Source organism: Tachyglossus aculeatus, chromosome 11 (genome assembly GCF_015852505.1).
Source record: "Tachyglossus aculeatus isolate mTacAcu1 chromosome 11, mTacAcu1.pri, whole genome shotgun sequence".
In the NCBI taxonomy this organism is placed as follows: domain Eukaryota; kingdom Metazoa; phylum Chordata; class Mammalia; order Monotremata; family Tachyglossidae; genus Tachyglossus; species Tachyglossus aculeatus.
The window spans coordinates 19,947,066-19,975,051 of NC_052076.1; the positions used below are offsets into that span (position 1 = coordinate 19,947,066).

The 27,986-nt window shown below is 49.6% G+C and overlaps 1 protein-coding gene across 8 annotated transcripts in view; it reads left to right on the forward strand.

Annotated features, from left to right (window-relative positions):
• Window positions 1-27,986, forward strand: part of GRAMD1B (GRAM domain containing 1B) — a 194,437-nt gene that overhangs the window by 55,118 nt on the left and 111,333 nt on the right. For 5 of the 8 annotated variants that reach the window (XM_038753327.1, XM_038753328.1, XM_038753329.1 and 2 more), the window contains exon 4: window positions 8,250-8,354. The exons of 2 other annotated variants lie outside the window; for them this stretch is intronic. In XM_038753327.1, coding sequence (XP_038609255.1) covers window positions 8,250-8,354 — 105 coding nt within the window. Of the gene's footprint in view, window positions 1-8,249; window positions 8,355-21,994; window positions 22,440-27,986 lie in introns of those variants that run through there. One more of the 8 variants, XM_038753331.1, reaches the window with a different exon arrangement.

Genomic DNA, 27,986 nt, shown 5'->3' on the forward strand with positions numbered 1-27,986 from the left:
CTTGCCTTTTCTGCTGCCTTTGACACTCTGGGCCACCCCTTCTCCTGGAAACATTATCTAACCTTGGCTTCACTGACATTGTCTTATCCTGATTCTCCTATCTCTCTGACTCCTCATTCTCATTCTCTGGCTTCTCCCCTGCCTTTTACCCTCTAACTGTGGGGTTGACTCAGAGCTCAGACTTATTTCAGTCTGTGTCTTAGTCCCCTTCTATTCTCCATCTACACCTACTTCCTTCACTCACTTCCACAGAATCAACTATCAACTATCATCATCATCACCTTCCTTCTCTCGTTTTCCATGCCCACTCTGATCCTCGAGACTTCAACATCCACATGGATATCCCTGATGACTCCTCTGCCGCCCGCCTTCTATCTCTTCTTGACGCTGCCAACCTCTTGCTCCACCCCACCTCACCCACTCACCAACTTGATCATACCCTCGACCTCATCATCTCCTACCGCTGCCCAGTGTCCACCGTCACCAACTCTGAAATCCCTCTCTCTGATCATAATCTTCTCACCTGCCTCCTCACTCAGTCCTTTCCCCTGTAAATCCATATTACTCCCTCACAGAGATCTCCGCTCTCTTGACTCCATCCATCTTTCTGAGCGCCTCACACCCCACCTCGCCTCCCTCTCCTCTGTACCCAGTCTTGATGATCAGATTACTGCTCTCAACTCTACCCTTTCTACTCAGCTAGACTCACTCGCTCCCCTTTCCCTTCACCGCTCTTGTACCACTAACCCACAGCCCTGGATCACTGCCACTGTCCGCCTCCTTCGCTCTTATGCTCGAGCTGCCGAACGCTGCTGGCGAAAGTCTAAACACCATGCCAACCTCGTTCACTTCAAGTTTATCCTTTCCTGCCTTAACTCAGCCCTCTCCTCTGCCAGACAAAACTATTTCTCCTCCCTTATTGACACCCATGCCCATCATCCCTGTCAGCTCTTCCGTACATTCAACTCTCTTCTCAGGCCCCCGGTTCCTCCCCCTCCTCCTTCCCTCACTCCCAACGATCTGGCCTCCTACTTCATTAACAAAATTAAATCCATCAGGTCCGACCTCCCCAAAGTAACTCCCCGCCCCTTCTCCAATCCCCCGGCTCTCAACACTCTCAACAAATCCCCCCCATCCTACCTCCTTCCCTTCCCCACAGCACCTGTATATGTGTATATATGTTTGTACATATTTATTACTCTATTTATTTATTTTACTTGTACATATCTATTCTATTTATTTTATTTTGTTAATATGTTTGGTTTTGTTCTCTGTCTCCCCCTTCTAGACTGTGAGCCCACTGTTGGGTAGGGACTGTCTCTATATGTTGCCAACTTGTACTTCCCAAGCGCTTAGTACAGTGCTCTGCACACAGTAAGTGCTCAATAAATATGATTGATTGATTGATTGATCTCTACACGGATGATTCCTAAATCTACCTCTCCAGCCCTGACCTCTCTCCTTCTCAGCAGTCTTGCATTTCTTCCTGCCTTCAGGAACGTCTCTACGTGGATGCCCTGCAAATACCTCAAACTTAACAGACAGAACACAACTAACTTCCTACATAAACAGTGTCCTCCCCCTGACTTTTCTATCCGTAGAAAACACCACCATCCTCCCTGCCTCACAAGCCCATAACCTTGGCCTTATTCATGACTCACCTCTCTCATTCAACCCACACATTAAATCTGTCACCAAATCCTGCCAACCTTCATAAATTCACTAAAATCCACCCTTTCCTCTCCATCCAAACCTCTACCACTGAGCCAAGCACTTCTTATTTCCCACTTTGATTACTGCATCAGCCACCCTGCTGATCTCCCTGCCTCCTGTCTCTTCTCTCTCCAGTCTGCAGCCCTGTATCATTTATCTTGGTAATTGTTCAGTCCACATCTCCTGAAGAACCTCCGATGGTTGCCCGTTCACCTCCACATCACAGAAACTCCTTACCTTCAGCTTTAAATCACTCAATCAGCTTACCCCATTCTACCTTACCTCAATGATAAACCAGCCCACTCACTTTGCTCCTCTAGTGCCAACTTGCTCACTGGGCCTCAGTCTCTCTTTCCTCTTCATTGACCACATTCTCATATCCTCCCACTGGCCTGGAACTCCCTCCCTCTTCACATGCAACAGTCCACCACTCTCCCCACCTTCAGAGTCCTCCTAAAATCACATCTCCTCCAATAAGCCTTCTCTTCCTAAGCCCTGATTTCACCACCTGCCCTCCCCATTGTATCTACTATGTGCTGCCTGCCTACTCAAGTATTTTGATAATAATAATAATGATTATGGTATTTGTTAAGCGCTTACTATGTTCCAAGCACTGTTTTAAGCACAGGAGTAGATACAGGGTAATCAGGTTGTCCCATGTGGGGCTCAGTCTTAATCCCCATTTTACAGATGAGGTAATTTAGGCACAGAGAAGTTACTTGCCCAAAGTCACACAGCTGATAAGTGGCGGAGCTGGTTGGGATTAGAACCCACGACCTCTGACTCCCAAGCCCGTGTTCTTTCCACTAAGCCATGCTGCTTCTCTAATTCCCAGTCCCACAGTACTTGTATACACATCCTTATAACCTATTATTTCTCTTATCTGTAGTTTATTTTAATATCTGTCTTCGCATGTAGGCTGTCTCACAGGGATCATACCTATCCACTGTAGTTTACTGACCTTTCCCAAGTGTTTAGTACAGTGCTCTGCACCCAGTAAGCACTCACTGAATACCGTTGATTGATTTCTTGATTGGTTGGTCAGCTACAGAACCGAAGGCAAAGGAAAAAACAAATATCATCCTACCCAAGGGAATGTGGCTGTCCTCTCTTGCTGAGGGTTACAGGTGGGACCCTAGCTGGGTTTCTGAAGGTGCAAATGGCAGAACTCTATTCCTGCCAGAAGGCAGAGGGATGGATGAAATAACCTTTCTAGGTTCATCACAGTCCTGGGTTCTTATTTTTTCCTCATGCCAATTTCTCTAAGTCTGCTCAGTGGTACAATCTAGTAATGGATGGATCTAGTAATAGTAATAATATTTGTTAAGTGCTTATTGTGTGCCAAGCACTGTTCTAAGCACTGGGGTAGATAAAATCTCCAGTGGTTGCCTGTCAACCTTCGAATCAAGCAAAAAGTCCTCACTCTCAACTTCAAGGCTCTCCATCATCTCACCCCCTCCTACCTCACCTCCCTTCTCTCCTTCTACAGCCCAGCCTGTACACTCCGCTTTTCAGCTGCTGACCTCCTCACTGTGCCTCGTTCTTGCCTGTCCCGTCGTCGACCCCCGGCCCACGTCCTTCCTCTGGCCTGGAATGCCCTCCCTCCACAATCCGCCAGACTAGCTCTCTTCCTCCCTTCAAAGCCGTACTGAGAGCTCACCTCCTCCAAGAGGCCTTCCCTGACCTAGCCCCCCCCCTTTTCCTCTCCTCCTCTTTCCCTCCTCATCGCCCCCCTGCCCTACCCTCTTCCCCTCCCCACAGCACTTGTATATATTTGTACATATTTATTACTCTATGTGTACATATTTACTATATTTTATTAATGATGTGTTTATAGCTGTAATTCTATTTATTCTGAAGGTACTGACACCTATCTACTTGTTTTGTTTTTTTGTCTGTCTCCCCGCTTCTAGACTGAGCCCATTGTTGTGTAGGGACCGTCTCTATATGTTGCTGATTTGTACTTCCCAAGTGCTTAGTACAGTGCTCCGCACACTGTAAGCACTCAATAAATATGATTGAATGAATGAATGAATACAGTATTAACAGGTTGGAGGGAGAACAGCCAGTGAACCCTCATTTACAGATGAGAACCCTGAGGCACTGGTGACTTGTCCCAGGTCACCTAGCAGGAAAGTGGGATTAGAACCCATGTCCTCTGACTCCTAAACCCATACTCTTTCCCCTAGGCTACACTGCTTCTCTAAGGTAGTATATGGGGAGGGAGGGAAGTGCAAAGCTGGAGGCTTTGGGTTCATATGCACGGGTTGAGAGAGCTCAAAGTTTTCCTACTACAACCCAGCCCGCACACTGCGCTCCACTAATGCCAACCTTCTCATTCTACCTCAGTCTCATCTAACTCACCACCAACCTCTTTCTGCCTCTGGCCTGAAATGCCCCATGTCTGACAGACAATTACTCTCCCCACCTTTAAAGCCTTATTGAAGACACATCTCCAAGAAGCTGTCTCTGATTAAGCCCTCTTTTCCTATTTTTCAACTCCCTTCTGCATCACCCTGCCTGGCTCGTTTTATTCAGCCCCTCTCCCAGCCCCATAGCACTTATGTATATATCTTTACTTTATTTATATTATTGTCTGTGTCCTCCTCTATACTGTAAGCTTGTTGTGGGCAGGGAATGTGTTTGTTATATTGTTGTACTGTACTCTCCCAAGTGTTTGGTCTAGTCCTCTGCATGCAGTAAGTGCTCAATTAAATACAATTGACTGACAGTCTAAATTGGCTGCTAAAACATGTCTACCAACTCTTTTGTCTTTTATTCTCCCCGGTGCTTAGTTCAGCATTCTGCACACAGTAAGTGCTCAATAAATACCATTGCTTGATTGACTTAAACAGCTCTTCCTAAATCCCTGAAGAACTACAGCTCCCATGGTGCACTGGTGGGGGAGACCTGCCCACCCACCCTTGCTGGGTTGCAAACTCATCCTCCCTGGGTTTCCTGGGCACTGAGAGTTGTTTCAGGGAACCAGGACTACCAGCCTGGAGCAGCAGAAGTGGAGGAGAAGGCTGGATGCTGCTTTGTTCTCACTCCTGCTGCTTTGTTCTCACTCACTCCCATGTGTCAGCACTCCCTGGTGCCGGCAGCCCCCTGCCACACTCTTCCATTCTGGCCCTCCACACGCATTATTGAATCCTTGAGGGACAGAAGAAGTTAGGCCTTTTCCCAGCCCCCAGAAAAGCCACCAGAAAAGATCCCTTTTTGGAAAGCAGGATACATCCCGCTAACGAGGAAGAGGAGAGTGAAGAGAAGATGGGGATGTACATGTGTGTGTTGCAGCGGAGGGGGGAGAACAAACCCTAAGAAGAATGAAAGTCACAACTAAAGGGGACGGTTTAATCAGGAGACCCAGATTAGACAAGAGGAAGAATTTTGTCAGCAAGGCACCAAGTGAGTTACAGGTGGTGATTGGAGAACTTTTCCCCTGGAGAGATTTAAGGTTAAGAAAGTCATCAGTTCACTTGAGATGGTTTAGATGCAATTACTGCTCAGATTCAGGGGAATAGACCTGATGATCTCTTCTTGGAATGGTCACCTCTTTCTGTGGGATTTTTCACTCACTAGGACTGGATCTCCCTCCTCACTCACTCTCCACAAGACTCTCCAACAGTTTTCTTGGCTCATTTCCTCTCCCATCTAACAGGTAGCTGGATAATGCATTTGTCCACTTCTGGGCTGGACACCTAAAGGTGAAGTGCCTAAGCCTTGGGCTGGTCTAAATGGTTTATAAAGTGCAACTGGCATGTCTTGGGGGAAGTAAGCCCCTTGGTGGGAGTCCCCTGGGCAGAAGCACCCTAAACAGGCAGCCCCCCCAGGGCAGAAGCCCCCTGGGCAGACAGCAGACTCCATTAGGAGGTCCCAGTTTGCACAAGAAATGGTGACTCACTGCCCCTTGGGGAGAGGGAGAAGAGGCATAGGTACCTGAAGCCCCTTTTCCATCACTCCCACACCAGTGATGACACGGGATAGGCGGCCTGTCTGTGTGAGCCCAGGCCTTACTAAAGGCCCAGAGTAGATTCTGGGCCAAAGTCGCAACTGAGAAATGTAGCCAGTGGGTAGAACCCTGCCCTGTTCTGAGGGCTGGGCATCTGAGCTTGCGCACATGTGTATGTTTGCATTCATGCAGAATACAGATACCTTTGGGTGCTTCAATTTGTAGACAGGCTTTATAAAGCCAGGAACTTAAGCCTTAAGTCAGCAGCCCATTGCTAAAAGAAATCAGGCTGAGCTGCATGGAAACCAGGCAGTGGGCCCAAAAAAAATTGGGTAGCCTCTGCTTCTCCTTTCAGTTCCTTTTGGTTTGGGTTTCTGTGGGAGATGTGGAGTGTGTCTTGCTCCTGGGGAGCTTTGGGAAGCAGAGGCAGGCAGCGTGGGTGCTGAGACAGGAAAGCGATGGCCCTGAAAATTGAGGGTGGGGCTAGAAGGAATTTTCCAGTCTGAGCCCTACATCGGGTATGAAGACAGCTGGAATTTCCCCCTGCCGTGTTGTGGGGGTGGCTGGGTGTTGTAGTCAAGATGGAAGGGGAACCAAAGAAGTCTGACAATATTTTCCACCTCCTCCACCTCTGCCTCTTCCTTCTTCTTTTCTTCCACCTCCCTCATTTTTTCTTCCTCCTCCTCCCTTCTTCCTCTTCTCTCCTTCCCCTCCCTGGGGACCCCAAGGAGGATCACCAAGATGCCACCTACCTCCACCCTGGAGGTAGGTATGTTTAGAGCAGATCTTGGGGTTCTGTGACATTGAGTTAGGCTGACGTCTGTCCTCTGTGATGGTGAGACCAAACCCCTTAGACACCCCCAGCCCGAGTTTTGGAACTTGAGTGGGGAGGGACCCTGTCACTGGGGCACCCCCCGCCCCTGCTACCTCTATTTGGCAGCACCGGGACCTAAGCCATTGATGGTGGTGGGGCGGGGCTGTGACTTTGGGGAAATATTTATCTGGGGTTCCTCTGGGAAATGTGCCTGGCAGCCCAAAGGCCTGTCTCCCTGGGAACACAGGGATGCAGTGGCTGAGCCGGAGCTAGGTGGTCCAGGCCATATCCCCGGTACTGCCACAGTCAGGCATGGACTCTCCCCAGGGTGGAGCCCCAGGGTGGCCCCAGCGGTTCAGATGGGGCCCAGCCAAGTAGCTGCCTGTGGCTCTGTTCCCGTCATATGGTGGGCTCGCCTGGCAGACACACCTGCAGCCTGGCCAAGTCAGCCCACTGTTAGCTCGTGGGCAGGGAATGTGGCCATTTACTGTTATACTGTACTCTTCTAAGCACTTTGTATAGTACAGTGCTCTGCACACAGTAAGCTCTCAGTAAATATGAATATGAATAAATATGAATGAATGAATTTCCCTTCATCCTTCACATCTAGCTGTCATGGGACCCATTGGCTGACCCTGCAGTAAGGTGCCCAATCACCCTGCCCCTGGGGCATTGCAGGAAACTGACTGATGAGTGAATTGACTACAAGCCTGTGGATACACTGTAGCCACAGGACCTGTGTTGTACAGCCGTGTCTTGCATGTTTGGGAACCGAATCGGTTTATGGGCATGCCAACTGCTTTTAAATTCTGCTGTAGCTTTGCTTTTGCTCGATGATTCTCATGCGGGTGTTTGGGGGTGGAGGCACGGTGGCTACTATGTCCATTAGGGGCCGGATGGGCTCTCACTTTCAAGCTCTGAGCAAGCAGGTAGCCAGGCTTCCTGGACGGTTTTCCCAGACCAGTCCTGGCCAGGGAGGCCCAGCCTGATTTCCCAGAGAAAGTAGGCTGGAGAGAGCGCTGCAGGCCCCACCGGTGCAGTGCTGTCCCTGCTGGGCCGGAAGTGTAGAGTGATGAATGGGGCCGGGTGAAGTCATCTCTCTCCTCCAATCAGGCCTCTGCGCCCAGAGAAGCAGGGGCCTCTGCAGAGCCGGCCGGCTGCTGGCTACTGGCTGCCGGCCACTGGTGCGGGTGGTGCTCGGGTTGAGCCGGGGCGCCGTAGGCGAGGCTGGGGGTTCCTCTGATCGGAGTTCAGGGTGTGAACCTCCCACTCCCTCGTGTCCCTCAGGCCTCAGTCAGTCTGAATGTTCTTGCCAGGTGAGTGTGTTCAGCAGGCCCGCCCATGCTTCACCCCCAGCTCAGGAGGCCCCTCTTTGGGAGCCCCTCCCCGCTCCCCCTACTCGCCTATGTCCCCATAGCTCTCTCTCCCCCCAACCTGGCTCCACAGTGTTCGCAGCCAGCATGTGCTTCCCTCCCTGTCCCCCGGCCCCTGCTGCTTACCCCCCTCCCTCTGTGTGGCCCAGTTCCAGACAGGCAGGGAGAGGTGCCTCGTCTTGCCTCAGGTGGGGGCAGCGGGAAGCTGGACCTGAGACCATGCTGACCTGGATGATCCCCTAAGCTGTCAAGGACTAAGCTACTAGGATGCTGCCCTATCCATCCAGGAGGCTCACTGGGGAGAGGTGGGGGCTGGGAACAGACCCAACGACACCTTCCTGGCCTCCCTGTTGGAGAGAGAGCCCCAACCTCCCTGGGGTGATCTGTCCTTCTCCAGCAGGCCTGGTGGTGACTTCCTCTGCCTTTTCTCTCTGGATGGTGCTGCCCCCCCGGCCCAGGCCAAGCCAAAATCATGGAGCCAGCTGATATGGCAACAGCAAAGGTAGGATGGAAATGCTGCCGGCCGCACTGTGCGTAAGTGGCTTCGCTTGGCAACTTTTACCATCCCCTCCCTGCCCATCTTCTTCCCCACCACCCATCCCCAGATCCCCAGACTTCCAGACCCCCAGGCCCCCTGTTGGTGGCAGGAGGAGAAGAGGACTCAGCTGTGGGGGTTGGGAGTTGAGTCCTGCTGCGCTGCTGCTGCTCTTCACATCCTTTCTGCTGCCAGCCCCTGCAGCAGTCAGTGGCCCTCTCTGTCTTGTTTCACTTCCTGTACACACCTCCCCTTTTCTTCCTTATTTCTTGCCACTCTCTGTTCCTGGGTTTCCTTTCGCTGCCTCCCTTCATGTGCTTCTCTCACTCAGTCCCTCTCTCTGCCTCTTGCTCTTCCTTTCACTTTCTTTTTCCATTTCTGGTTCTTCCTCTCCGCCGTCTTCCACCCCCCACCCCCCCACCGCATACACACTTTTCTTCAAACTCTTTTCTTTCTGTTTCCTTGCCCGTTTTTTTTTCTCTCTCTGTCTTTAACTCTCCCCAGCCGCTCCCTCCCTCTCCTCTCTCTGCCGGGTTGGTTGGGAAGGTGGGGGCTGGGGTAGATTAGGAAGGAGGCCCGGTCCTCTGGCTGGCAGCCTCGTTTAGCCAGAAGTGGAGGGGGTAGCATTTGGTTTCAGGAGTGTCCAGTGCTGTCATAAGAACAACCCTTCCGCGCCCCCCTGCTCCCGGAAGTTGAGAGCTTAGGTACCACTGTGGCTTAGGTACCACTGTGGCTGCAGCATTGCTGTGGTGGAGAAGGGACAGGAGAGGGCGCCTCTGAGCTAGGATTCTCGGCTCCAGTTGGAAATTGCCTTATGTGATTGCCTGAAGACAAGGGGCGTGGGGGGGGGGGGAGCGGGGGGCGCGGGTGCTGAGTCAGCAGCCCCTTCCCCACACCCATTGTCCGGGAGAAGTCCGTGGGCTCCTCAGCTGCTGGGTCGCCTTTCCTTTGACCTCTGTGGTCAGATGGCAGGGTCACCTTTCCCCCAGAGATGGAAAATTGGACAAAGCTCAGACTTCAGGATCATGGCCGGATGGACCAGGTTGGGTTTATGCATATGTCGGCGGGGGGGGGGGGGGGGGGGGGGGGGGAAGGCATGTGGGTGTGTTTGTGGCGGGGGCGGGGTGGGCAGGGGAGTGAGATGATATTACCCTGTCTGACGGTGTGATTTTGTGGTTAGGGCATTGGACAGGGGGTTCACACTCCTTCCCAATCTACTCCCAACTTGCCGGGGGACTAGGATGAAGATAACCTCTCTAGGCTTGTTTCCCTCCTTTTGTAAAAGTGGTGCTAAGCGTAGAGGACCTCCACCCTCTCTCCCTCTCTCCCCTCCCCCCTGCCTCGCAGACCTATTGTCAGAATGAATGAGCTCATGCCTGCAATTGTACTTGCTGCTCTTTGGAGAAGGGGTGCCAGAAACACATGGTTGCTGGGCTTCCCGCCGGCCTGGGCCTCCTCGTTTCTCCTGCGGTGCCCAGGAACTGGCCGAGGCTAGGCATTTGCAGCTGTGGTTTGTTCCCAGCATGTGTCTGACCGGTTCCATGCTGCTTTTGGAATGCCTCCTTGGGCTTTCACCTCCATCTTCATTTTCCTCACCCCTTGCAAACTGGCCAGCATGCATCCTCCCGGACTCCCTGCCTCCTGGTCTCTTCCCATCATGCCCTGGCTCCGTGTCTCCCTGTCTCCTTGTCTCCCTGTCTCTATTCTCATCACTCCTGGGCATCATGTCTCCCTTTCTCCCAAAATTAGTATTATTAACAATAATAATAGTTTTTGTTAAGTGCTTATTGTGTGCCGAGACCTGTCTCCTGGTCTCCTCATCTTCACATTCCCCATCCCTATTCCCATCTCTCCCCATCTCTGTTCCTTCCTCTCTCTGTGTCTCCTTGTTTCTATTCCAATCATTTCCCACCTGCGTGTCTCCCCTTCTCCATGTTTCCTCATCTCTATGCTCCCCTTCTCTGTGTCTCCCCATCTCTAGTCCCATTACTCCCAATCTCCCTGACTCTGTCTTCCTGTCTCTATTCCCATTACTCCCCATCTCTGTGTCTTCCCAACTTCCCATCTCTAGTGCCATCACTCCCCTCTTCCTACTGCTGGCAGAGATTGATCACATTTCCCCCTTCCATTCTGGGGCAGGGGGACCTTTGGGAGAGGAGGGACTGTGTTTAACCAGGGAGGGAGAAGGTGGCTTTGGTCTGTGGCCTGTGCCTGCCTCTAACCTAAATTTCAGCCTAAGAAAGTGAGTGAGTGGTCTCTGGCATCTCTGCCTGTTTCACTCATCCCATTCTTGAATTTGGCCTTGAGGTCTCACTCCCCACAGACCCATGTGTGTAGGGGGGTGGAGGGGGAAGGACAGGGAATGGGGATTCATTTCAGTTATTTCTTTTAGTCAGTTCATCCCGATTTATTTTAATGATGGTAATTATAATTATGATACTTGTCATTATGGTATTTAAGTGATTACCATGTGTCAAGCACTGTTCTAAGCGCTGTCTCACTGTTCCAAGCCTGTAACCTTGGTGTTATCCCGACTCATTTCTCTTATTCAACCCACACATTCAATCTGTTACCAAATCCTGTCCATTTAACCTTCACAACATCACTAAAGGCTGCCCTATCCTCTCCATCTATCAATCAATCAATCAATCATATTTATTGAGCACTTACTGTGTGCAGAGCACTATACTAAGCGCTTGGGAAGTACAAGTTGGCAACATACAGAGACGGTCCCTACCCAACAGTGGGCTCACAGTCTAGAAGGGGGAGACAGAGAACAAAACAAAACATATTAACAAAATAAAATAAATAGAATAAATATGCACAAGTAAAATAAATAAATAGAGTAATAAATATGTGCAAACATATATACATATATACAGGTGCTGTGGGGAAGGGAAGGAGGTAAGGCAGGGGGATGGAGAAGGGGAGGAGGGGGAGAGGAAAGAGGGGGTACAGTCTGGGAAGGCCTCCTGGAGGAGGTGAGCTCTCAGTAGGGCCTTGAAGGGAGGAAGAGAGCTAGCTTGGCGGATGTGGGGAGGGAGGGCATTCCGGGCCAGGGGGATGACATGGGCTGGGGGTCGACGTGGGGACAGGCGAGAATGAGGCACGGTGAGGAGATTAGTGGCAGAGGAGCAGAGGGTGCGGGCTGGGCTGTAGAAGGAGAGAAGGGAGGAGCGGTAGGAGGGGACGAGGTGATGGAGAGTCTTGAAGCCGAGGGTGAGGAGTTTCTGCCTGAGTTTCTAAACTGCTACCACATTAATACAAGCACTTATTCTATCCTGCCTTGATTACCACATCAGCCTCCGTACTGTCCTTCCTGCCTTCTCTGTCTTCCCCACTCCAGTCCATACTTCACTGTGCTATCCAGGTCACTTTTCTACAGAAATGTTCACTCCATGTTTCTCCACTTCTCAAGAACCTCAAGTGGTTGCTTATCCACTTTGGCATCGAACAGAAAGCCAGAAACTTACCACTGGCTTTAAAGCACTCAATCACTTTGCCCCTCTTACCTTACCTCACTGATTTCGTACTTCAACTTAGCCCTTCACTCCTCTAATTCCCACCTACTCACTGTACCTCAGTCTTTCCTATCTTGCTGCTGACCTCTGGCCCTCTGGCCTGGAACGCTCTCCCTCTTCCTGTCTATCAGATGATCACTCTCCTCACCTTCAAAGCCTTATTAAAAGCACATCTCCTCCAAAAAGGCCTTTTCTCATTAAGCCCTCATTTCCTCTTCTCCAACTCCCTTCTGCATGGCCTTTGCACTTGGATTTGTGCCCTTTATTCACCCCTCCTTCAACCCCTCAGCTCTTATGTACATATCTGTAATTTACTTACTTATAGTAATGTCTGTCATCTCCTCTAGACCGTAAGCTCATTTTGGGCAGGAAATGTGACTACCATCTCTGTTACATTGTACTCTCCCAAGTGCTTAGGACAATTCTCTGCAACAGTAAGCATACAATAAATAAGTAAAATGAATAAATAATCAATTGATTGGGATAATGCAAGTTAGGTCAGACACAATTTTCCTCCATTTCCTATTTCTTCCTCTTACTCCTAATATTTCCAAGTAATTGAAGTTTGCCTGTCTCCTGCATTAGATTGTGTGTCCTTATAGAGCTGGGACTGGATCTTTCACTTCAGGTGTGTGCTGAACAGTAATCTCCATTGCAATGAATACCAGTGGTCGTGATCCCACTATTTTGACCAGGGAAAGTTATGGTATCAGAATAGAGAAACTTCCATTCTGAACCAAACCAGTAAAAAAAAATGGACTCTTCCCTCACTCTGGCCCCAGATGTAAATTTGCCCATATTGATTCATGTAAATAGGTAGGCAGCTGAAACTAATGAGGAGACTGAAGTCTCAGCAAAACACAAAATCCATTATTGTTTCAGTGAGTGGAGTGATTCCTTATTCACCATCAAATACCTTGAGGGAATGAGAATTCAATTGACCCAGGCCTCAGTCCAGAGGTGGGAACTGCTGAACCCTGCCCCATAACCAGGGGAAGTTTTCCCCAACCTTTGATGATTCTAACGTAGCTCTCCAATGCTCATGTTGTCCTAATGCACAGTGAACAGATTAATTGATCTGAGAAGTATTATTGGACAAATGGGGCATACCCTGTTGCAAGAATGCAGTGAGTGGGGGGAGGCGTGTCCCCTGTCTCAGGTGGAGGGGAGGTCCCCGTCAAACCCTGGGGACCACCCTCTCCCTTTTGCTCTCTGTCCCCTGGGAAAGCAGGGGAATAAACGTGGAGGAGCTGGGGGATAATTAGAAACCTGCTCCACTTGTTCCATCTGGCCCAAGAGGTTGTGTTCCTTTGTTCCACACAGTAATTAGAGCAAGGAGAGAAGCCAAGCAGGGCTCCTCTCTCCAGATTCTTGGCAATTTCTTTTCAACATTTAGGTCTTTCTCATGTCTTCCGTCTTGTCTGCTTTCAGGGGCAGCCCAGTGAGCTCCTCTTCTCCCAGAGAGCCCCAATACAGCCCCAGAGCCCTACTTGCTAGAATGATTGCCACAAACCTGTCTCCATGAATCTTTCCTTTTTGCCACAGCCTGCCTCCTTGCCCACTCAGGATACCAGTGGATTCATTCAGTCATTCAGTTGTATTTATTAAGCACTTACTGTGTGCAAATTACTGTTCTAAGTATTTGGGAAAGCACAATACAACAGTAAACAGTGATACTTCCTGCCCACAATGAGCTTACAGTTTAGAAAGAGGGAGACAGACATCAATACAAATAAAGTTCAGATGTGTACATAAGTGCTTTGGGGCTGGGAGGGAGAAGGAGCAAAGGGAACGAGTCAGGGTGATGCAGAAGGGTGTGGGAGATGAGGAAAAGTGGGGCTTAGTCTGGGAAGGCCTCTTGGAGGAGAAGTGCCTTCAGTGATGCTTTGAATGGGGGAGAGTAATTCTCTGTTGGATTTGAGGAGGGAGAGTGTTCCAGGCCAGAAGTGGGATGTGGCCTAGGGGTCAGCGGCAAGACAGTTGAGATTGAGGCACAGTGAGAAGGTTAGCACTAGAGGAGCAAAGTGTGTGGGCTGGGTTGCAGAAGGAGAGAGGTGAGGTGAGGTAGGAGAGGGCTAGGTGATCCCCAGGGGGTGGGTGGGTACCAGGAAATCACCGAGGGACTTTTCATAGGCTGAGCCCAGGCTCCTGAAGGTTTGGCCTGACAGGAGCCAGGCTCTCATCTGGGTGTCCCCTGACCACTGGGGCACCAGAATTGGGAGTCAATGCCATTGAGCATTTGCGTGCTGACCATGGGCAGAAGGTCGTGAACTGAGATCTGGTCTCAAGCTGAAAGTCCAGTGCTGCACACCAGGCACAGGTTTCTGGGTTGGTGAGCTGTTACAGTGCATATGGGAGCCAAGCTCTTGTTTTTCCTGAGGAACTGAGCCCAGGGCCCTAGCTGGGGCCAGAGGATCTGAGACCAGCATCCTTGTGGCTGGAGGTTACCCGAAACGGTCGCAGGGCCTGTGGTCTTCTTTGGGCTGCTTAAGGCTGTTTCCAGGCACTTCCTTTCAAGTTACAGGGTTTAATATTTAATGCTCACTCATCTAGGTGGATGGGGGCTGAGGAGTGCCTGTGGAGCAGAGGGACTGGGGGAGGGGAGGGCCCAGGCTGAAAGCTGACACAGGCAGACAAATGGGCCGGAGGCAGGGCCAGTGGATGAAACTCAGAATGTCACCCCAGAGACTGTAACTAACAGTGATAGAGGCAGTGGAGGTGGGGAGAGGGAAAGGAAGGAGAGGCAGGGCAGGAAAGCTGTGGAAGCAGCCCCACAACACCTGACTGGCCTCCACCCCGGCTGATTGGCTGATGGTTGCCCCCGCCCTGACTCCCTTACTCCAAGATTTGGGATTGTCAATTCCAGTTGGATGCTGGAAGACAATTCTGGCTTAGTGGGGAAGGAGACTCCTGAGGTGGGGGTGAGGGGAGTGTCTCTGGAGGCAGCTCCCTTCTTTCCCTTCCCCTTCTCTCCACCCCCTACTACCCTCAACCGCCTCTTTCTGCCTCATTTCCTGCCCTCCCCAGTGTTCCTGAAATACACCACAGCTTGTGTGCCTCCCAACCCCTCTATGTCCTGAGTTTTGCTTTCCGAACGTGTGACTCTGCCGCACTGGCCTGCCCCAGATTTGCTGGCTGCTTAGGGCTCTGAGCAGACTGTAGCACTGCAGCTTGTCTTTTGGGGAGGGAGGGAGGGAAGGAGAAGATTGAACAGCTTAATATCCAGGCTCCTCGTGCTTAGGGCTCTTTGACCCACCAAGTTTGCTCCTCCAAAGCAAACATGAGTCTGATAATGTGTGTGGTGGTGGGCGGCTGTGTGTGTGTGTGTGTGTGTGTGTGTGTGTGTGTGTGTGTGTGTGAGTGAAGGGGGGGGTGCCGCACCCTCCGCTCCTCTGCTGCTAATCTCCTCACCGTGCCTCGTTCTTGCCTGTCCCACCATCGACTCCAGGCCCACGTCATCCCCCAGGCCTGGAATGCCCTCCCTTTGCCCATCCGCCAAGCTAGCTCTCTTCCTCCCTTAAAGGCCCTACTGAGAGCTCACCTCCTCCAGGAGGCCTTCCCAGACTGAGCCCCTTCCTTCCTCTCCCCCTCGTCCCCCTCTCCATCCCCCCCATCTTACCTCCTTCCCTTCCCCACAGCACCTGTATATATGTGTATATGTTTGTACATATTTATTACTCTATTTATTTCTTTATTTATTTATCTTGTACATATCTATTCTATTGATTTTATTTTGTTAGTTTGGTTTTGTTCTCTGTCTCCCCCTTCTAGACTGTGAGCCCGCTGTTGGGTAGGGACTGTCTCTATGTGTTGCCGACTTGTACCTCCCAAGCGCTTAGTACAGTGCTCTGCACACAGTAAGCGCTCAATAAATACGATTGATTGATTGATTGATTGCCCTTTAAACCTGAAAGGGGGCCACTCATTAAAGGTGGTGAGATCACATAGAAAATATTTCAAGACCAGCCCAAATACACATACATGTCTGCGTAGCAAGCAGTGAGGAAAAGCCCAGGTCATCCCCAGTTGTTGCCAACTTGTACTTCCCAAGCGCTTAGTACAGTGCTCTGCACACAGTAAGCGCTCAATGAATACGATTGATTGATTGATTGATTCAATCTGAGCAAGTCCATTCAACTCACAAATCCACAGATAAACCAACCATCCGATTTTAACAAGTGATTTCAACCTACCTCCCCTACAAGTCTTTTTAACAAAACAGCTCCCAAGGATGAAAACTGGCTGACTTGAATTTTAGCCCCTCAGGTGGACATCCGGATGTGCCATAAGGAGGCAGCCCTAGTGAAGGGACTTGGATAGTGCAGGAAATAAAGCCCAGAGTATTTGAGTGTTCTCTGAAAGAATACAACATTGACTAGTCCACAAATATTTTAAGCATACAGGAATCTCCCCACCCCCGGGAGGACAAAGGTACCAAGTAGGTTTAGAATAAAAGAAATTATAGAATTCTACAGGTGGAAATGACCTACAGAGGTCATTTGGTCCAACTCCCTGCCTCCCAGCCAATGAATGCCAAAGCCATCAGGGGCCACTGGACTTCGATTCTTCCCTTTAAAGAGCCAAAGCTTCTCCTTCTTTAATTAAGCCCATTTCCCCAGGGAACAGCTGGTCAGCATTGAAACCTTCGTATATTGGAGGACTGCAGTTTAGTCACCTCTGTGTAGATGGAACAATCCCAATTCCTTGAAACTTTCTTCCCAAGGACCTAGTTTCCAGCTCCTTTATAATCTTTGCTGTTCTTGTACCCCCCCCCCCCCCCCCCCCCCCCCCCCCCCCCCAGTTTTTCCACATATTTTTTAAGGTCTGGTGACCCAAACTAGACCCAGACCCCAAACAATGATCTGACCACTGCAGAGAATGATAGAAGAGCCACTCTGAGTTTTGTATGTCATACTTTTGTTGAGGTCTCCTGGATTCATATTTGGCTTGTGGTCCACTATGGTCCCAGATTCTTTTCTTCAGTCCTTGGCTCTAGCCAGATAGTTTTACCCTTACTTCTATAATGTCCCTCCTTTCCTCCAGTTTTCTTTATTCTCTTGTGCCTCTTTCTTCCCATGGGGCTGAAGGACAGTTCTGACCAAGGTAGGGTTTACACTGATATCCTCCAGCTTGACTGCTCCTTAGAGAGGAAAGAAAGTGGGGCTCTTAAGGCTGTCATCACACTGTCCTATCAGTTAGAGGCAGGACCAGCCTAACAGGACCGTGGCTGGAGGCTGCAGATCCTGCAGCCCAAGACCCTCCTTAAACCCTTTTTGGCCAAGTGCAGGGAGAGTATCTGCCAACTCTCTTGTACTCTACTCTCCCAAGCGCGTAGTACAGTGCTCTTCACATAGCACTCAATAAATACCATTGATGATGGCGATGACAAAGGATAGGGTGGTTGTGAGTCAGAGTATTATAAGAACCTCCTCACAGCCAAGATTGACTGGAGTCTGGGTGCCACATCTCAACTTTGATGTGGTCGGTGTCCTTCCAGACTCGTAAGTCTTCACTGTCTTTAAGAAACCCCCAGGGGTTAGAGTAGAGGCTTCAGAAACAAAGAACCAAACACCCAACTTTTCTCCTTGAGAAAGGTGATGTGGCATTCAGCCTTCCATCCTCAGAGAGCTGGGGGAGGATTGTAGGCATGGCTTCGTCAACCCTGGTGTAGGATGACAGAAACTGTTAAACAAAAATTCCTCATGATTGACTTGGAGACTCTCCAACAACTCTCCCCTGATCTCCCTATCTGCTCTCTTTGTCTGCAGATTGCTCTCTTTATTCCTCTCAAAATCACCTTCTAACTGTACCTTGCTCTAGACCATCCTTTATCACACTGCTCCAGACCTGGCTTGCCTCTTTTCCAAATAATAATAATAATAATGATAATGATGGCATTTATTAAGCACTTACTATGTGCAAATCACTGTTCTAAGCACTTCTGGCGTAATTCCCAACACCCCAAGCTGTACAAGCCCACCAGGCCTCTGTAGTTCATGTGTGCATTTGTGTGTATAATGTGTTCATATGTATATTCAAATGTACATATTTCATTCATACTTCAGTTGTAAAAATTTTTATATCTGTCATTCCCATTAGAGTGTAAGATCCTTGTAGGAAGGGAACATGGCCCTTCTTTGTGTTGTACTTTCCCAAGGGCTTAGTGGCATACATTGCATCCAGGATGTGCTCAATAAGATCCATTACCACTTCTCTGCTACTACAATGACCATCACGGATTCACCCTGGAGTAGCACCAAGTACCATGTCCTGTGCACAGTAAGCACTCAATAAATACCACTGATTGATTGATGAAGAAGATAGACTAGCCTTGCAGGTAGACTCTAGAAATATCCAGGTCTTCCCGCAGAACAGTTACCAGTCTGCCAAGTCTTCATTTGCTCCATTCATCTTTACCAATGACACTCTCCATCATTTTACCCTCTGATCTCAGAACTCTGAGAGTTCACTTGCTTCCTCCTATTCCTCCTTCTGAAAAGGAGAGAACAAGTACATACTTGGTTCAGACCTTCTGCCAGGTAGGTCCCTTTTGGGCCTTGGGGAGGGTGGATTCATTCTAATTTACATGGATGATGGTGATAATAATAGTAATAATGATGGCATTTATTAAGTGCTTACTATGTGCAATGCACTGTTCTAAGCGCTGGGGAGGTTACAAGGTGATCAGGTTTTCCCATGGGGGGCTCACAGTCTTAATCCCCATTTTACAGATGAGGGAACTGAGGCACAGAGAAGTCACACAGCTGACAGTTGGGGGAGCCGGGATTTGAACCCCTGACCTCTGACTCCAAAGCCCGTGCTCTTTCCACTAAGCCACGCTGCTTCTCCAGTGATGAAAGTGGAGAGGTTCTGATTGGTGGTCCAGGGGTTTGGGATTAGAGAGGCAATGGAATCCTATCCCAGGGAGAGATAAACAAATCTGATGCTGGAGAAGAGAGAGGGAAAGGCAGAGGTGAACAAACAATATGTGCCACGTGGGAGGCAAAATTACCATATGGTAATTGCTAAAGTACCATTTATTTATCCTTGTGGGCAGGGAATGTGTATACCAACTCTGGGGTATTGTACTCTCCCGAGCACTTAATACAGTAAGCACTTAATAAATACGATTGATTGGTTGATTCTTGAAACAGTGACAGAGTAAGGGAAACAAGACCTTGACTGGAGAGGCCTTTTGAAACTGTGGTCACACGCCTGGCTGGACCAACCATCTGGGTCTGGGAGTGCCTTTGAGCCTTTCAAGAAAGAAAATGGGTTGATGTAGGAGGATGGAATACACCTTCTCCCAGCCAGTACTTTGGATGGTTCTGGCATCTCCCAAAAGCTAAATTCATTCATTCATTCATTCATTCATTCATTCATTCATTCATTCATTCAATCAATCATATTGAGCACTTACTGTGTGCACAGCACTGTACTAAGCACTTGGAAAGTACAACACAGCAATAGAGACAACTCCAGCTCACAATGGGCTCACAGTCTAGAGGCAGAGGGAAACAGACATACAAGGAAACAGGCATAAATGTAGAAAAATAGAATTATAGACATATACATATATACTTAAGTGCTGTGGAGCAGGGTGGGGGGGAAGAGCAAAGGGAGCAAGTCCTGGTGATGCGGAAGGGAAGGGGGAGATGAGGAAAAGCAGGGCTTTGTCTGAGAAGGCCTCTTGGAGGAGGCACAACCCTACTCCCTCCCTCTGCTCTACCCCCTTCCCTGCCCCCCAGCACTTGTGTATATTTGTACATATTTATTATTCTATTTATTTTATTAATGATGTGTATATAGCTATAATTCTCTTTATCTATTTTGATGCTATTGATGCCTGTCTACTTGTTTTGTTGTGTGTCTCCCCCTTCTAGACTGTGAGCCTGTTGTTGGTTAGGGATTGTCTCTATCTGCTACCGAATTGTACTGTCCAAGCGCTTTGTACAGTGCTCTGCACACAGTGAGCACTCAATAAATACGATTGAATGAATGAAGTAGGGCCTTGAAGTGGGGAAGAGTGATTGTCGGATTTGAGGAGGGAAGCCGGAGTCACTGTGTCTGCCACTGGGTGTCTTTCTTCCAGAGTGTTGGAGGTGATACTGGTCATTGGCGGCTCAGCGTTCTCTGCCAGGCTTCCCCCAAGTGCCACACTTAGGAGGTTGAAATCATTAGGGGATCACCACACAAGTGTTTGGGATGTTGTCTGCAAATACCTGCCTGGACTCTGCTGTCTGTTCTTCAACTCCTCAAGTAAAGTTTCTGTTAAAAGTCCCTTGAAGATTTTTGATTTTCTCTTTGTCGGCGTTCATTGTCTGGGAGGTCAGAAGAGGTTATCAGTAGATGGCTGATGGCCCTCTAGCTATGCTTTGGAGAAGCCTGAGGCTTAGCTACTTTTCAGTATATTTTATGTCTTCTGGGATGGCCTTTAGGATACACCCCCTTTTGGGGGCTTGGCCAAATTCTAAAAGATTTCAGTCTCTCAGCCTCAAAAATAGGGGTTCTGCAGAACAGAATGAATGAGTGATAATAGTGATAATAACAATGAGAATGACAATAATTTTTGTATTTAAGTGCTTACAGTGTGCCAAGTACTGTACTAAGGGCTGGGGTAGATACAAGATAATCAAGTTAGATACAGGTCCTGTCCCACACTGGGCTCACACTCTGGTGGGAGGGAGCGAAACCAGGTACTGAATCCCTATTTTACAGAGACAGAAACTGAGCCACAAAAAGATAAAATGACTTGTCCAGGACCACACAGCAAGCAAGTGGCAGTTCGAGGATTAGAACTCAGGTCTTCTGATTCTCAGGCCTGGGCTTCTTCCACTATTTAGGATTGACCCTAAGAGCAGATAAAGTGAAGAGGAGACATGATTGAGGTTTTCAAAGTTATGAAGCCTGTGGTAAGGGACAAACAGAATATTGTTGTTCAGCAAGTTCCATGTTATCACCAAGATGAGGGGGCACCCATCAAAGTTTGAAGGCAGGAGATTAAAAACAAACAAAAGGAAACACCTCTTTACCCAGTGGGTGGTTAACATATGGAATTTGTTCCCACAAGAAATCATGTAAGACAAAAATAGGAATAGGCTGAAGGACTGGGATACATTCATGGAAGAGAGGTCCATGATGGGTTGCTAGAGGCTCAGTTAGTAGCCAGTAGAGAAAACAGGGATTTTTAATGGTCTGTCACTAGCCAGAGGGGCAAGTGGCCCAGAGGGTAGTAGCCATCACCCAATTCTTCCGAGCATCGTGGTGTCATGGTTGTACTGAGAATCCTTGGCTTACTGGATGAAATATTTGCTCACTCCAGGATGGCTCTTGGATCCTTTTAAATTTTTATGTTCTCAAACAGAGGGATGAGGTCTTTGGTTGGTCTGCACTCTGTTCCTTTCTAGAGGTGCTTGCATTCCCTCTGCAGGAGAAGAAAATTGCCTGGCTGAGAACTTGTAAACTAGGAGTCAGCAATACTCTTCCACCGCTGCCCTTCCCGCCCCCCCCCCCCCCCCCCCCCCCCCCCATGCGTTTTAAAGCAGCCTCCAGGGTGTTTGGGTCAAACCCCATCTTGTTTCCTCATTGTTGTTGAATGAGAACAACAAATTCTATCTCTGCCCCCAACACTGCAGGCCCACTTCAAATCTCTTTGTCCCCTTCTCCTCTTCTTCCTCCTCCCCCCTTCCCTCTCCCCCCCCCCATTTTCTCCCCCTTCCTCACCATCCCTTTCCCTCCTCCTCTTCTCCTCCCTCCCCTCCTTCTCTTTTGCTCTTCCTCTCCTTCCTTCCCCATCCGTCTCCTCCCCCGCCCACCCTCCCTCCCTCGCCTTCCTCTCCTTCCTCTCCTTCCTCTCCTTCCTCTCTTCTCCCCTCCCCTTTCCCACTCCATCCTCTTCAAGCACAAAACATGTACTGTGTCTTTAAATGGGCGGAAGTGGCTGGCAGGGCTGGCTGTGCTTGGGCACTGACTGCATTGATTAGGGGATTATAAGGAGAGGCAGTAGCTGACGCTGCTGGTGGGAATAGAGGTGGCTTTCCAGCAGGCTCTGTCTCCCACCCCTGTCTGGGACTGCCACCGCTGCCGAACAGTGGAAGGGTCAGTCACTGGGCAGTGGGAGGACGGGTGGGTGGGTTGGCTGGCTGGCCAGGGGGCAGGCTGCCATCCGGTCTTGTTTTGCAGCATTGCCAGTGTCGCACATGCTCAAGAGGCTCTGTCGGCAACACAAGCCAGAGGCTGGAGCTCTCGGCCAGGGGAGCCGGAGCCGGAGCTGGTATTGTCCTGGATCTCCGTGCCACGACACTGAGCTTTCATTTGGGGAAGGAGGAATGAGGGAGCAGGGACGGAAGAAGGAGTCGTGCTGCCCCACACCGTCTCTGCTCATGAGATGTGATACACGGGACTCTGAGTTTGGGGGACCCTGTCTTCTTGTCCACTATGTCCTGGGACCTCTGGCTCTGTAAGGGGACAGATAAGGACATGGTCATCGGATTATCGTAACTGGACTGATGAAAGGATTCAAGCTCTCCTGGTAAGCAGCAGAGGAGTTCCTGACCTGCCCATCCCCTCTCTCCCTTATCTTCCCTGTGCCTTTGCACCCCTCCTCACACAGAGGCATAGCTCGGAGCTGGAAGAAGTAGCTCAAAACCCCATGGATCCAGCAGGGCCGGGGTAGTGAGGAATTGGACTCTACAAAGTTGGTTTTGATACTCTCCCTCCCCCATTGCCCCACCCCATCCCCTGCAAGGACGTTTCACTGCAGTATTGGCCATGAGCATCTGGTCAGAGAGGGGTGGTGGGCATAGGCTGCAGCCCAAGTCGGGCTGCTGTCTTGGGGCGAGAGCGGGGAAAGTGTTTGCTGGTGGGTCTGGGTGGTCCTTTGTTCAGTGTTCAGGGCTCAGTGCTCAGCTCTCAGTGCCGAGGTCCCCTCCACCTGCCTCTCCCCTCTCTCATCACAGCCAGGGGCACTGCTGAGAAACCTGGGACCTAGACACCATCCCTACATCTCTCCCCTACTGCCCAGCGGGAGGGGCCTGGATCAGCTGGCCTTTTATGGTTCCCCCCCCAGCTCCTCGGGATTCTTCTCCAGGCCATTTAAAATACAGGCAATGGTGGACTCAAAGGCTGTTTAAAGTGTGCGAGAAGCCCTGGGTTCCCAAGGTGCCCTTGGGACACCAGGATGGAGTGCTCCGGGCTCTGGATTGAAGGTGGTGGTGAGGGGAGGCCTTTGCTGTTTGAGAGGCTCCTTCTCTCTCGGAAGTGCTAGGGCAGGGGGAGCCTTTAAGTGGCGTTTCTGTTTGCAGAGGGTGGGTGGCTGGTTTCGGACTGCTCTCTTTAATCCCAAAGTTGGCAAAGGAAGTCTGGATTTAAATTTTTTTTCCATTAAAAAAAATTCTACTCTTGCTCTCCTCCTCCTCCTCTTTCTCCTCTTGCTCCTCCTTGTCCTGTTTTTCCTTGTCCTCCTCCTCTTCCTCCCCTCACCAACCTAGATCTGAAATTTTGCTTTCTATCTGGTATAGAAGCAGGGTGGTTCTTAGAACCTCTGTAGATGGGGCCAAGGCTGTGGAGTAACTCCTAGAGTGGAAATCTAGGGTCTCAAATGAGAAAGTTTTTCCAGAGAGGATGTGTTGTACCTGGATCATGGCTGGGTGGGAGATGGGATGGGATTCAGGATTGATTGATTAATGGCATTTATACACTATGTATGCTGAGCTGAGCAGTGCACTTAGCTTTGGGATCCATGCAAAGTGAACAATTCAGATATGGTTCAAGTCTCCATGCCACCTGTCTTCCACCTCATTTGGGATGAACTTCCTGTAGCTAGCATTTGTTGTGGACACTATTTAACCCTTTAGCTCCTAGCATAGACTGTCAGGCCCTGTAAAACCAGTTGAGAAGATCTTCAGTTCCTCTGACTGGAATGGACCTCCAGACGCCAACTATAGCATCCCCCTTCTTCCGAATAGGACGACCCTTCCACCTGCCCAATAAGACAGGAGTCACTATTGAGTGGGGAAAAAAAAATCAGTCTTTGATGAGCAGGCCTATCCCTGGCTCTGTGAGTGAGTGAGAGTGAGAGAGAGAGAGAGAGAGTGTGTGTGTGTGTGTGTGTGTGTGTGTGTGTGTGCATGCACACACGCATATGCAACCATGGTGCTGACAACAGAGTCATTGCCTTGTCTCCCAGCCGTTCCCAGAAACTGTCCCCAGCCATCCCAGGCTTCCGGGCTCTCCATTGTTTGGATGCTGAGAGAGAATTTTTTTCATAATTCTGACATGCTGCACTTAGTTTGCCAGAGACTGCCTCTCAGGCTCACTTCCTGGAGCTAAGTAAGGCCTGACTAGAGCCCCAGCGCAGTGGTGAGGGTACACTAGTCATTCAAGAGATATCCTGCCTCTCCCCAGGCTTGGGCCTTCTGCTTCTGCAGCCTGGGATAGAAGGCCAGGGACCCCCATGCCCAGACTGCATTTTGCAGGAGAAAGAGTATCCCTCTAGAGTATGGAGTTGGTGAACTCTAAGGAAATGCTTCCTGATGCAGTCAGCTCCGAGTTTCTTCTGCTGGGGCAGCAGGGAGGAGGTAGAGGTTCAGAAGGGTGATGATGATCAGCATCTCTGTCATCCTCATCATCCTCATCAAGATTTGTTGAATTATTAGTGACATACCTTAAATACTAGAGCCCAATCCAGGCCCAGGGAGCCCAGTCAATGCAGACAAGTTGGTCCCCCAGCCCCCTTTGGAACCGGCCTTTCTGATGGGTGAGATAAATCATGTTAGCACAGGCCCTAATGTGGCCTGGGAGTTGGGGTGCCAGAGCTGCTGCCCCCTGCTGGAGGAGACCTGAAATTCAGATGGTGGGGGATGGCAGGGCATAATAATAATGGTGGTGTTTGTTCATTCATTCATTCATTCGTATTTATTGAGTGCTTACTTTGTGCAGAGCATTGTACTAAGTGCTTGGGAAAGTATAGTATGGCAATAGAGACAGTCCCTGCCCAGAAAAAGCTCACAGTTTGGGGGGGCAGGGAGACAGATATCAATACAAGTAAACAAACATCAATATAAATCAGTAAAATTACAGAGCTATACATTAAGTGCTTTGGGGTGGGGAGAGAGGGGAAGAGCAAAATGAGCAATTCAGGGTGATGCAGAAGGGAGTGGGAGATGAGGAAAAGTGGGGCTTAGTCTGGGAAGGCCTCTTGGAGAAAATGTGCCTTCAATAAGGCTTTGAACGGGGGAGAGTAATTTGTCTAGTGGATCTGAGGAGGGAGTTTGTTTTTTAAGCCAAGCACTGTACTAAACACTGGGGTAGATACAGATCATCAGGTCAGATGCAGACCCCGTCTCTCACAGGGCTCACAGTCTAAGGCAGAGGGAGAACAGACATTTAATCCCTATTTATCCATGAAGAAATCAAAACATAGACTTGCTCATCACATAGCAGGCAAGTGATGGAGCTTAGTTCCCAGGTCTCCCGACTCCCAGCCCTGTGCTCTTTCCACCAGGCCACACAGTTTCTTAGTGGAGGGCTAGATCAAGCCCAATATCCCGTTTCTTAGCGATGGACACCCCTGGTCTGTGAGCCTGGCAGACAGTGGCCTGGGGAATCACTGGACGTGGACTGCTCTGAGGCCTGGTCCTGGCCATGAAAGGCAAGCTGAAGTCAAGGATCAACTCCCTGGGGCCCCCAATCCCCATCCATGGGAATGAGTGTATTGAGGTGACCTGACAGATCAGGCTGTTGCCCTGCATCATTGCTCTGGTCCTTTTTGTGAGAGGAGCTGCCACGTAACACCCTGCAGCCTGAGCCTGCTGTGCTGGCCAACATGGACGATTGAGTGTGTGGGGACCGTAGGGGGACCGTCTCTCCAGACTGAGAGTGGACAGTCTGGTTTCCAGCCAGTCCACCCAGCAGAACACTGCCGCCCTAGTCCAGAATGATTACCTTAAGCACCTGGCCGCTTCCCTCCCGGTTCTGCTGTCCCCATGGAGCAGCGACAGTATCCAAGCTCAGTGGGACCTGGCAGGCAGACAAGGAAGATCTGGAGTGACAGGAGAGGGAACTACCGGAGAAATGCCATAGGTTCAAGTGAGGTTGGGTGGGCTTCTGTAAGGTTTGCAGGTGATGTCCTTCTGCAGCGTCACTAGGGTCCTTGGTCCAGTATCCTCAAAGGCCGCCAGTGACCATTAGCAGCTCCTGGGCATGCTCAGAGCCTGGAGCCAAAGTCCAGGTGCCCAGCTTTGTTCCACGGAGAATTGGAGGCCACCAAGCAGGGGGGTGACTGCCTCCATTCACCTCTCACTGAAGTAACCCGTTTCCTCCCTTGACAGTATGGGGGACCCCTGATGATTCCTAGCCCAGAGAAAAAGAGAGATGGGGGGAGAGGAGGGGAGGGGAGGAGTCAGGGGCAGGTGAAGGAGGAGAAGGAGGAGGTGGTTGGAGGGAAGGGAAGAAGTAATGTAAATATCCCGGGCTGAGTGATCCTAGGGAATGATGCACACAGCTGGGTTGACCTCTGAGGGTTTCAGTTTCCAAGATGCAAATGCTGAGACAATGCTGATTTCTAAAGGGCCTGGAGTGGGTGGGGTGGGTGGTGGGAGGGAGGGAGGGAGAGAGAGAGAGAGAGAGAGAGAGAGAGAGAGAGAGAGAGAGAGAGAGAGAGAGAGAGAGAGAGAGAGAGAGAGAGAGAAAAAATTGTTTCTAAAGAGTGGAAGAGAGATGGTATGAAGGAGAGAGACGTGAGTTTGGTTTTGCTCTAGGACTGATGCTTTTCTCTATTCTCTTGAGTTTGGGAAGGAATGGATGATGGAATCCATAGGAAAAGTAGAAGTGAGCTGAAATGGCACACATTGGTCTTAGATTAAATATGAGGGAAAGCTTCTTGGCAGTAGCACTTCTTTGAGAAGAGGATAGACACTTAGCAGCCTAGTCTAGGTGAAGCAAAGTCCGTTGGCAGGGGAATGTATTACATGACCAACAGAGGGTTTTTCTGTATGGGAATGTTTAGGAGGATGGCCTACTCCTCTAAACAAGGATGGAGTCCCTTGATCTGCTGAATTCATAAAACGTAGAAGAATGGTGAGCAGATAAAGTCGGGTTGTTGGTAAAGGGTTAGTGAACTATTGAGATAGAAAACTCTTTTTAATGAACCTCGGGGGCAATATAATTGTGCTTGTAATTCTCAGAGTTTGTTATATTGAAACTTCCTTGGTTTTGCTAAGGAAAAACTGAATAAAATATTTTTAAACCAAAATATTATGGCTTTTGTAAAAATATCAATTGACTGGGGATAGTGGAAAGAGTATGGGCTTGGGAGTCAGAGGTCATGGGTTCTAATCCCGGCTCTGCTACTTGTCTGCCGTGTGACCTTGAGCAAGCCCCTTAACTTCTCTATGCTTCAGTTATCTGTAAAATGGAGATTAAAACTGTGAGCCCCCCCATTAGACAACCTGATTATCTTATATCTACCTCAGCACTTGGCACATAGTAAGCGCTTAACAAAAACCATTATTAACACAATTGAGTGTGATTATCACAGTATATCAGGATCACAATATATGTTGTTGAGAGACAGCGAAATTTGGGCAAATGTGAAAACATTAAATAGGCATGTGAGAGATGTCAGGAACCTGGGATGGTTTGGAGTGAAGGGATTGTAAATAATAAGACTTCTGGTATGTGCTAAGCACTGACTATGTGTAGGTACAAGATTATCAGGTTGGACGTGGTCCTCGTCCCACATGGGGCTCATAGTCTAAGGAGGAGAGAGTCCGCTGTTGGTAGGGACCGTCTCTATATGTTGCCACCTTGTACTTCCCTAGCACTTAGTACAGTGCTCTGCACACAGTAAGCGCTCAATAAATACGATTGAATTGAATGAATGAACAGGCATTGAATCCCCATTTTACAGATGAAGAAACTGAGACATAGAGCAGTTAAATGACATGTTCAAGGTCACACAGCAGGCAGGTGGTAGAGCAGAGATTAGAACCCAGGCCTTCTGACTTCCAGCCCATGCTTTTTCCACTAGGCCATGCTTGAGTGGCCCAAGACTGAAGCAGCTGAGGATTCTTCTATT